The sequence below is a fragment of the Centrocercus urophasianus genome, unplaced genomic scaffold (assembly GCF_019232065.1).
Source record: "Centrocercus urophasianus isolate 14NV4802_14NV808 unplaced genomic scaffold, USGS_Curo_1.0 seq_29, whole genome shotgun sequence".
NCBI classification, from domain to species: domain Eukaryota; kingdom Metazoa; phylum Chordata; class Aves; order Galliformes; family Phasianidae; genus Centrocercus; species Centrocercus urophasianus.
Window position 1 is genome coordinate 5,010,868 of NW_024884855.1, and position 11,693 is coordinate 5,022,560.

General features: G+C 42.9%; 1 protein-coding gene across 7 annotated transcripts in view; it reads right to left on the reverse strand.

Moving 5' to 3' along the window:
• TMC5 (transmembrane channel like 5) overlaps positions 1-8,383 on the reverse strand; it is a 25,106-nt gene extending 16,723 nt beyond the window's left edge. Inside the window, exons 1-3 of one of the 7 annotated variants that reach the window (XR_006170365.1) lie at positions 8,247-8,383; positions 714-875; positions 5-154 (exon numbers count right to left, since the gene is read on the reverse strand). Coding sequence is in view for 6 of the 7 variants with exons in the window: in XM_042827589.1 (XP_042683523.1) it covers positions 5-154; positions 714-787 (224 nt within the window). In the remaining variant the exon portion in view is untranslated. Of the gene's footprint in view, positions 1-4; positions 155-713; positions 876-7,811; positions 7,914-7,976; positions 8,136-8,160; positions 8,220-8,246 lie in introns of those variants that run through there. The other 6 variants (XM_042827595.1, XM_042827594.1, XM_042827589.1 and 3 more) reach the window with 6 other exon arrangements.
• Between the last annotated feature and the right edge of the window lie 3,310 nt (positions 8,384-11,693).

Sequence of the window (11,693 nt, forward strand, 5' to 3'; positions counted from 1 at the left end):
TAAACTTTCACTGTATTCAGAGTTGTGTCTCAGAGAAGCCATTGGTATGGCTGGAGGATAATTTTGTCTTCTTCCTCTGTGCTCTCCTTGGTAACTATACGACAGAGAATCGTAAGGGTTTTGGTGAGAGAGCTGATTCCCTTCAGAATTCCTGCTGTATGAATAAGAAAATGGAAAACCTTGAGTGCCGTAAAAAACCTTTCAATCAATATTCTTATTAAATTGTTACCTAGTATCATCAAATTTGATTATATTACAAGAGGAAGTCAGATACTAAGAGGTATTTCATATTTGGAACTTCACCATAAAAATTCTGATTTGGTCATCAAATGAATTAGAAAGACTAATGCCTTTCTCCACTTGCAGTTAACATGGAGCCTACCTAAACAGGAGTAAGTGCTTGGAAAGTTAAGACATTCAAGACTATAGCATGTTGTAAACATTACCAGAACTAAATAATATCCCTAACATCTATGCTATAAAACTTAAAATCAATTTAACTGATAAAATTTATAACACATCAAAACCAAGCATGCAATTTCTTGACTGATGCCTTCCTTTTGACAGCTTCAAAAACTTGTGTCTGAGAAAGCAAACATAAAGGAGGTATTAAAAGCCTGTCACAAACTAAAACTGAAGAAAAAGTTTGCCCTGCACATAAATAACTTGATTTCTCACGGCACAGTCACAACAGCCACATGAAATGGACTCACCTCCTATCAACTTCCAGTGTCTCTGAGAAGTGGTAGGCTGGATTTTCAAAGGCTTCGTTGTAATGGTAAGACATGGCAAGTCTTTGGTTTGAGAGAAGAAATCTCCCTTATTTTTGTCTCTGCTGCTCCAGTAACACGTTCCTGGGTAGACTGATTTCTGACCTAATTACAAAACATATATATATATGTATGTATGTATACACACACACTTCACACAAAATGGAAAGAAAGAACCTCATTTTTGCCTTTAGTTAGAGTTTGTCACCTCACTAACATGCAAAATACAACAATATAAACAGAAATTAGAACCATCTTCGTGCTCTGACTTTATTTTGTTTATCACTGTGAAATTTAGGGTCCACTACAAGACTCATGTAAAACAAGAACTCCTATTTCTCTCTAGCTAGCTCTACACAAGATTACAGAATTGGAGCGCCACATGAAGACTTGACCAGCATTGACTAAAAGCAGGTTTTAGGAGCGTGTTAAAACATTAAGAAGAAGGAAGTACACATCCTCTTTCTTTCTCATACAGGAAAAAACAAACACACAATTTTTCTCTGACGACTGTGGCTCCAAAACCAACAGGTAAGAAAAGTCTGCCCACTTCCTCACTAACAGGGGCATCTCCAATCCTCAGCTGTGAGCTTGGGACACACTGGACCATTCTCAACAAGGGCTCTTCTAATGACTTCATGTATTGATCTTGTAAATAGTTTCATCCTTAGCTTTACTTCTTAGAGTTTCACTTCACCTTTAAACAAACCAAACCTGGTCAGAGTTTAAAATTATTAGCAAAACAAGTCCAGGTTAGTCAGTGAAAGGACAATCTTCTATTCAAATTAAAGACAGAATCCAAATTAAATAGGTAGTTCTTGCAATTAATCAAAGCCGTACTAAAAAAAATAAATTAAAAGGAAGTAATTTTTAGTATTTGTTCTTAAAGGCATCGTGTCAAGTTCGACCAGCTAGCAAGCTATTTAACAACAGGGAAGGAAAAAAAAAAAAAAGAAATAAAATACAAAATAATAAAAATAAATTAATAAAATGATAGATCTGGCAAAACCGATCAGACACCTTGCTTTAATCTCAACTCCACTCCCAGAAAAGTGGAGCTGAGCTTCATTTAACATTGCACTCTCAATCAACCTTTCTGTCTTGAATGGTTTTCACTTAATTTCTACTGCTGTAAAGAAAGCATCACACACAGAAAAGTAATCTTCCAAACAGATAATTGTACAGTGCCTTTTTAAGGCTTTTGTGTGGCTTTGCAGGCCAGGCAAAATCTTCTCATTTGCTCCAAACAAGCTCAGGATTGTGTCATTTGCACCTCTAAGGATCCTGGACACAAAGACATACAGGTATAAAACATAGTCCAGGTTTTGCTTGATGACTTGTAGAGAGATTTGCATGTAAACGCTAATGATCGATTGAATTCTAACATTTTAATTAGAAAACTGTCTATACTTTCATTGTATCATGATGAAGTACGTTATAATAAGGCCCACATCTTGAGCAAATAATAAAAGCCTACACCAGACAAGCAGCCCGTGCTGTGTCACTGGCAATAATGGACTTCCATCCCTGACACAAAGCTGTAACACCACTTCCCACAAGTGAAATGTGCATTTTTTGTGCCACAGCTTCGTATGTACAGAAACAGGGTGAGATTCTCATTTAGTCAGACAAGTAATTAGCAGAGCCAGAGAAATCCAGCAATCCCCAGAGAAAATCAACAATCACTCCAGGAATCTAACAGTTCTTATATGAAAAGTCTTGGTGAGTTTTATTTGCCAGAAGCCATTGAGTCCCTCATCAATCTTTTCAGATATACTGTAAGCCAGTGCTGAAGTTCTGTACAAACTATGCAGGAAAGGGCATGTTCTGTCCCCAGGCTCCATTTAAAAGAACATATACGTAACTCTGCAATACATGACGAGGGTCTGCTGCAACAATTTGCCTAGAAAAGTACATTTCCCTCTAAAAATATTTAACATTTCAAACTGTAATGAAAAGCTAAAGAAAAGATGGCCTTCTCAGAGGCAGAAAACACTCAGACAACTCTCTTAGAATGCCCCAAACGACACTGTTCTGCTTTTCAGCTGGTTTCCAAGAAACCTCACTCCCTCAGACCCGGCACAAATATTAATGGCTTGTCAGCTTGCCTGTTCTTCAAACCGTAGAGAAGAAATATTTGGATGTAAACATGTGGATTCTGCAGAACCAGCACTGCCCAGCAGCAAGCATCCATCAGCAATACCAACCAACTTGCTGAAGTGCAGCCAACAAGAATGAGATCAGCTTGTCTGAAAGATACAGCCATCACTTCTTTCTCTTACTTCTTTTGAAGACCTCCAGACCTTCAATATGCCCAAGACTGACAGTCCACTGGCTCCATCATTATCCACTTCCTTTCCTCTGAGTCCTAAGATGCACTGCAGTGCATAAGTGTCAGGATTTCCTCGCAAATCTACAAGGACAATTACAGCCTCACATGGAACCCAACATGTGAAGCCAGTCGCTGTTTTTCCCTGCTCCTGAAGTTTGGAGGACTTAAAATTAATTCCCTACGTACACAGACATTTTCTTCCAACTGAAAGGAAAAAAAGATTTTTCCTCTTGCTAGCTGAGGATATTAGGCCCCATTGAATGGCATTTGGAGTAAGAAAACCCATGGAAAACCATGTGGAAAACCCTTGTTTCCTGACTGCACCCATACTCAGCCAAAGACTGCCGTGGTGCACAACATGCTCTGGAGTGGGATGAGTGCACATGATGCTACAGGTGTACAAGTAGCATGCCAGGGTAGTGCAGGTAGCACACAAGGGCGTACAGATGGCACACCAATCCACCCACTTCCTCCATTCCAAACCCCAAAATCATGAGAAACTTTTTCTATCAAATCAGGTGTGTACATCATTGGTTTGGTTTGTGGTTTGAGGTACTGGCAGTTTATAGATTTCTTATCAGTCACACTTCATTGGAAAAGCCAGAAGCATGAAATATACAAGCTAAACCACTCTCTTCTCCTCTTTGAACTATAATGGGATCCAGTAAATCATGGCTCCAGGAACAGATATGAAGTTTAGACTTACCCTCCCCTTCAAAAAGTTATCTTCCAAAAGAAAAAAGTGAACAGTTGAAGAACAAAGATTACTGAGGAAGATTAAAAGTAAAAGCTCAGCAAACCTTCCCTTCTCAGGGTGGCATCTATTTGTTGGGTGACATTTTGGATTCTGGCAAGCAAATAGATAAATCTTGTCTACTTCTCACACTGGAGAACAGAAAGTTTTAAGGTCAGCTGGCTTAAGAATCACAGACAAGCAAATAAGTTACAGCATAGGTGGAGAGAGGGTGCTTCCCACTTAAATCCTTGAACACGCTGCAAAGACATAAAGCAGGAACATTCAAGCAGTGCTAGCTCGTGCTTCTGGACCACTTCCCAGAATAAATAACGGCTTTCACGTCACAAACCAACAGCTATCAGAAAATACTCCCAGATTGTTTCATCCACTCCTGTTTGGGTAATTTACTGCAACACCAATCCTCCTTTAGAATTTTAATCAAACAAACACGCATGGCTGGCTAAACTACATTTTGGTGTGGTATCGCATTACAGGAGAACCCTCACACCTTCAAGCCATTTACCTGCTTTCCTCAAAAAGAACACGTGAAGCAAATTCTACTTACAGAAATCCTGTAAGTCAACGCAAACAGTAAGCTGCAGAACTACATCATAGTTTACTTAACAGTGCTGAACAAAGGGAACAAATTACGGAAGAGCTGATTCATCTGGTTGACTGTTTTCCTTTAGCATGAAGACCGTTTAATTTTCTAGGGTATGACTGAACAGCCCTCCACCACTATAAGTTATTTTTGTTGAGTCCCTCTCCTGTTCAACAGGAGAAGAGAAAGCTCAAGGCAGACCTGACTGTGGCCTTCCAGTACTTAAGGGGAGCTTATAAACAGAAGGGACACTGCCATTTACATGAGCAGATAGCAATAGGAAAAGGCAGAATGATTTCAAACTAGAAGAGGGGAGACTTAGGTTAGCTGTTAGTGGAAAATCTTTACTGAGAGGATGGTAAGGCCCCGGCACAGGCTGCCCAGAGCTGTAGATGCCCCATCCCTGAAGGCACTCAAGGCCAAGGAGGACGGAGCACTGGGCAGCCTGACCTGCTGGGTGGCAATCAGACCACAGCAGGGAGTTGAAACTGGATGACCTTTAGGGTCCCTCTGCTCTTACACCATTCCATGACAATGTTCCACACAGCTTCAAACTGAAAAATCAGATTGATTTCCGGGAGCCAAAAGTGAGTTTGAGAGACAGAAGTTCTGTCAGCAATTAGGTTCCAATACTCACCGCTGCTTTTTCACTAACTCAACTCCAGCAGTTTCAACACTACTGCAAGAAATAGGAAGTCTCCCAGAAAATCCAGAGGGCCTGTCAGCTGTGACAAAGCCTGAACTACATCAACAGCCTGATCTTAAATTGACATATTAGAAATGAAACAAATGTGAGTCATACAAGGAAGTGAAAGTCAATTACTTTTTATGCACACTGCCAAAGCACCTGATCCATACCGACAAACACCACCTCCTTCTGGATTTCCATTGTGCTTCTATTGATGTTACCAAAGTGAACAACAGGAGCTGATGTCACCTTTATTATCTTTGACTCTCAATAAATTTTAGCAACACAAATAGCCTCTGTTAAAAGATCTTCTCAGTGAAAGACAAGTGATAGCAGCAAAGACTCATCTGCTTAAAGCAGCATTCAAATGGCAGACAGGAACATTGGGAAGAAAATGGGGGAGAGTGACAGCACTGTCATTATGGTCACAGCGCTGTTGCCTCTCCCAGCCTCAGCTCACAAAGAAAGGCACTTCCTTGCCCTACAATACAATGCCCCCACCAGAATACAGATCCCATTCTCTCCATCCCCCCACCTTTTCTTGATGAGAGAGAGTAGGGTACAGGGCACCTGTAGCCAGGCAGGCTGACATCAGCTCGTAGAACAGCATGCATCTGACACTGGGGAACATCCTACTGATGGACTCTCTCTGCTCTCAACAGGCTGCTCCCAGAGTCTACAGCTACAGCTTAAGCCCGAAGAGCTCAGCTCCATATCTGCTCTATCCCCTCTTTTTTTCCTCATGTTTGCCTGTCCTTTCTGTTTAATAGTCCTCTTGTAATTTCTCTCTGCCCCAAAATATAGTAAGACTGCAACGTTTTCATCCTGTCCACTTCAATTGCAAGTTAACATCACCTGTGGCTGTTTAAATAAGGCTTTCAGAGGATTGCCAGCTACTTCATGTTTGTAGCATTTCAATGGGATTTGACTCTTCACCTGAGTTTAAACACCTTTATAATGAATGTGACACTGGAACATTAAAAAAAAATAATTACAACATATAGTTTAATTACCCTGTCCCGAGCCTTCAGAACTTGGCACACATTTCAAAATTTTGTCTAGTAACAGTGAATTAAAGTTCAGATTCATTAATTTATCAAAGAAACAAGTCCAAACCATGACAGTGAAGTTCACAGTACTCTCCCTCATCTGCCACATAATTATCCATTCCTCTACCTAGAAGATCTCACCCAATCACAACCCTTATGGACTGAAGAACATACCACAGTGATTTTGTATAACCCAATTGCCTTATCCAATCCTCTCTGCAGAGATTCCTTTGAGTGCAAACCTCTTATCTTTGCTGCTTCTATCTTATTATCTGTGACCTCAAGTTGCCAACTTAATCCACTGGGAAAATTCTAAGAGTTGGCTAAAAACTATCAGGGATATATAATAACTACTAGAATTAGAATAGGGAACTTAAGAGTAAAAACAGCACACGTGCTTCCCCTACAGGAAAGATTAGCAAGAATAATTAACAATGAGCATTTCTCTTAAAAACACTTGAAAAACTTAACCTTGCTTGTAGACAGAGACTAAGGCAAACATCTCTCTATCCATGCAAGTCAATCTTGTGACTACATTTCCAAACTACAAACTAAGCCTTGCATTGCAAAATGAATAGTTTGGTCTATCTATTAAGCAGCATTACCAGCTACTTGCATTAGAAGGAAATGTCTGATTAACAAAAAAAAAGTAGTATTCAAGAACACTTGCTTGAAATTAAGCTTTCTGCTTTCACTGTAAAGACAGCCTAACACAGAACATCCATTAGAGGCACAAGATACCAATTACAACAGCTCTAATGTTTTGCCTTAAAAAAAACCTTTGTTTATGCTGTGCATGCAAAAGACAGCTATCCAGACTAAATGCAACCTTCAAATTATACTTTAATGAGCAGTATCAGTTACAGGAATCTCATTCATAAGTTCAATTGGAAAACCACACTAAAACTACAGGTATGATCATTTTAGATTAACAAATGGAGCTTTGAAGGTGCACAGTTTTGTCCAACTGAATAAAGGTATTGTTCTGTTTGTAATTCCTGGTTTAACTTCCTGTTCTGTTACTGTCATTGATAACTATTTGTGCAGCAAGCACTCACAATGACCCTGAGAAAAAAACAAAAGCTATTCACTATGTGCTAGTAAATCAACTAACAAGTCAGAAAATGGCTGGAGAGAACCAGTCAGCAGAATGGAGTCACAGGTTTCTCCTCGCACTTCAAAATCCTTGTAAGTGGTTTTCAAATTACTGGATAATTACTTTCACATAAGCTAAACACTTTTTTTCAGACAAAATATAGCTAAGTTATAATATAGTGTAGCACGTGAGTACATTACAATTCTATTTTTCAATAAACAGAAGGAGTACATTAGTTACAATTAGAGGCTTGTTTACAAAAGTGAGAGCAGGGACATCTACACAGCACCAGTTCCTGTTATGTCTGCCCACAGAACAATACCACAACACTTCATTATTTTCCTAGCCAGAATAAAAACCTTCCCCCATCTACTTCTGGCTTCCCATTACTTGTTGCAATTTAGGAAAATCACAACCCGCTCTTTGGAAAAAGCAGCACCACATCCATTCACTAAGTGGCAGAGTCTGAAAAGCAAGCTGCCCCAAAGCAAGAGCAGATGCCATGCTAGCAGCTGGTGATCCCAGCAAGGCTGGCACACCTCGGCACACCGAACACGCCAGGGAACGACGAAAGTTGCTGCGGCAGCTGATCCGTACGGGATCAACCTTTCCGGCTGAAGACAGCAGAAGCTCTGAAGTGATGAACAAGGAGATGAAGCCACGAGGCGCCATGTAACTGGGCACGGCTGCGGGTGGCTGCTCACCTCCCAGCCCGCAGAAGCTTCGCACATCCCTGAGCAAACCCGCAGCCCAGCTTTCAGTTACATTCCTGTACACCAACACGGAGCCCTAGGATACCGGGCCGGCCGCTCGAGCGACAACTGCGGCACATATGCGTGGCGAAACCACGGAGAGCGGCCGCATCCCGGAGCCCCGCGCCGCCCCTACCTGCCGCCGGCTCGCTCCGCACACGGAGCCGAGGCCCAGCCCTGCAGGAGACTCCTCCCGGCGCCCCAGGCCCGCCCCGCGCTTACCCCCGGAACTCGGGGCCGTTGTCCAGCGCTTACGGCTTTGTTTCTGCCTGACCGCCGGGTCTGTCGCTTTCTTTGAGGGAATTTGAGGGAATTAACGGCTCCTTTGCTGTTTGCCCGGATCGCAATAACAACACAATAAAATAATACAAAGAAATCATCTTTAGGGACACGATGCATTTACCTTTATCTTCGGATTAATCATTTATAGAGCAGAGATAAACAACAGCCTTGACCTTACAATCTTATTTCTTACGGGAAAGCTCGTTCAGGGCCAATTAGATACATACTTACACAGACACGCTATGCCAGGCAGTACTTGGCAGCTTCTGGACAGGGGATTTACCACCAGCCCAGCTTTCTGGTAGAACGTCGTGAACACATGGCATTTCTTCTCTTTTAGTGATTCACACCTATCGATTTTTCACATTCACTTCTCCTCCACATCTTTCCTTCAAGCTGACCGGGACAAAATTCTGTTTGAAGCTACAGCTGAGCACGAGCACAGTGACAGGGAAGCACCAGGGAGGAAGCAGCTTCTCCTCCAGAATACCTCAGCAGGGCTGGACGCTGACGGGAATTCATCCCTACTTGCACTGAGCTGGACCGGGCGTTCCTCCAGCACAGCCAGTCACTGCAGCCCTTCCCAAAGGCTTCTGCTGTCCTTTCAACAGAGCAGCATCCTCGAATTCAGTGTGGGGCCCAACAGCCACCACTGGGACAGGCAGTATTGAAAAGAGAAATGGGAGGAGGACTAGACTGGCTCTGCTGTATCACACCCATAGGACTGCCCATCACTGGTCTCCTTTCCATTGATTCTGTACAGAACCACAGAACCCATCCCTTCCTATGTTTATACAGTTTGTTACACCATGTTGGCACATTTAATATTCACAGCAAGCACATATCTTACAGCTTCCAGAAATTCCTAAATAGCTTCTCTGGTAAGCAAGATGGTAATGACGATGATGTAAAAACAAAATGTCAACCAGCCTTTGGACTGAAGGCCTTACCAGCTGGTGGGAAGCAGTCACAAACCAACCTTCTCTGTGTTCAGAAGCTGCACTGTTGTAGTGCACAAGGATCACTTTTACCAAGTGGACAGTGCTTATTCAGTTCTGAAATTAGGTAAACCATGCCTATATCCTGTACCAGATGCATTCAACACAGAATTAGGTGAAATTTTCTAGTTCTACTTTAAGACCACATTTTGCCCGAAGCAACATTCCTGGCGTGACTGCAGAGGACCTGTCTGAAGATCTCTCATGCTGATCCAGCTGCTGCTTGCATGTGGCAGAGACCCACAGCAAAACAGGAGGTGGCTGAATACAAGAAGTGCCCAGAATTGAACACTCAGAACTTCTCTGAATCTTAGAAGCTTGGGTTTTTTTGAGCATTAAGAAGAACCACACACATACACACAAGTGTCCTGGAAGCGTGTGTTGTTACTAAATGACACCTTCAGGTCCCCATGATCATGGCAGAATATGGCACAAGCTTCTGTGCTCAGCACAGACTGAGAACTGCTGCTTTGTGAGTGGGACACATTGGAGAAACAACCCGAAAGAGGAAGTGGCCGCAGGCGTGCGTGTGACTGACACTGGCTGTATCACCTGTCCCCATCTCCTTAGCACTCTTTCTCTTCCTGCTTTCCCACCTAAGATTGCTGTGAATCATAAAATGAACAGAAACACTGCCAAGGTCCTGAACAGCTTTTGCTACTCAAAAAGAGAGAAGAGAGAATGCTTTCATGGAATTCCTGCGGAAGTCAACCTTGTTGCAATTCCTGCAATCTTTATCTACATCTGTTCTTAAAGAGTTTCTTCTATCACACAGCATTTCAGAACAGCAATCTTATTAACAAGTATATTACCTTTCTTCTTTTTATTCTTAGAAAAGGAACAAAAATAAACACCCCACATAGCACTGTGGGAAAGCATCAGCCCGTAACAATTCCTATTTAAGTCAGAGCTGGTCCTGCTTTGCAGCCACAGCCAAATATCCATGCTTGGTTGGCTTCCATGCACCAATAAAAGCGGGCACTTAGGCTCTGGTGGTGCTGTAAATGTACACAGCTGGTGCACACTTCGCAGATGTTGCATGAATGCTCAGCAACACGATTTTCAGGGGTTTCAATTTTTAACGCCCAATTTTTCAGGAATGGTCAACTGGAAGTTATTCAAACAAAGAGCATTAAATGCGATGCTCAACCAAGGAACAACAATAACCCCTGTAAACACATTTCCCTGCAGTACCTTGCTCTGTTACAGACAGATCTTGTACATCCTAGAGCTAAAGTGCAGCCTGGCCTCCAGCAGCCACACAGTGTCAGGATTTGCTATGCAAAATGTGCCACCTGGGAAAACCACCATGGGAAGAAACAGCAGACATGACCTCCTGGCCTATGAACTGGCCTTCACAGTGACCTATGGAAACATGAGCACGTACTATAGATTTTTCTCATAGGAAAAATTTATTAAAAGCATGTTAATTATTTTCTAGACCAATGTACCAGCATGAAATCTGGAATATCAACAAAATGTTTTTTTCTGGAAAGTAGCTCCATGCAATAAGGAAGTATGTTCTCTAAGTTCTTGTCTTCCTGCACATAATACACAAACACACTGATAACCACGCACACCTACGTTACTTGCAGTACACACAGATGCTAGCTTGCATTTTTATCGCTAACATTTTATGATTATGAAAACTGATGTGACCATATGAATTCCTCTTGCTAATAAAGCAATTCAAATACCAAGTCTGAGCTGACAGCACAGAGGTGAGTGTCCTTACTGATGCCTGACTCAGCATCCTGAAACCCAATGATTCATTTTTACTGCAGAAAGATTACTTTTCCTCACAGAGTGCTTTCCTACTTCCTCACTTACGTATTTTCACACTGAAGGTAAGCAGTGCTCACAACAAGTTGAGGAGTTCAGGCCAAGGACCTGGCGGCTCTCAATCACACATCAGTCTAAGTTTTCATTGCTCCTCACACCAGACACAAGCAGATGACAAAACAGAACTTATTTCTAAACCAGCGTACCACGGCCTCGTGCCCTCGCTGCTGGGGTGTGTGGGCATCACTTCTCTCCAACGAAAAGATTTTTATTCGTGTCTGCACGCTGCCTTAGGGAAGTGGAATAAGAAGATAAACTCCCCGAAGCCTGACTCCCCGATTTTCAACCCACAAAGCCCTGCCACGGAAGGAGAGGGCTCAGAACTGAACACAGCGCTGGGCGAGAACAGCGCGCAGCCCTCAGCCGCTCCCCTCACCCAGCAGCGCCGCCCCACTCACACACGCACACACGGACCCGGGCACGGCCGCTCGCGCGCCTCCTGCAGCCGAAGGAGGGGGAGCGCGGACGGAGCGCGGAGCTTCGCCCCCGTCCCGCCGGCGGCACCGGCAGCCGCCGCCCCGCCGCTCCCCGAACTTCGCGGCTCCCG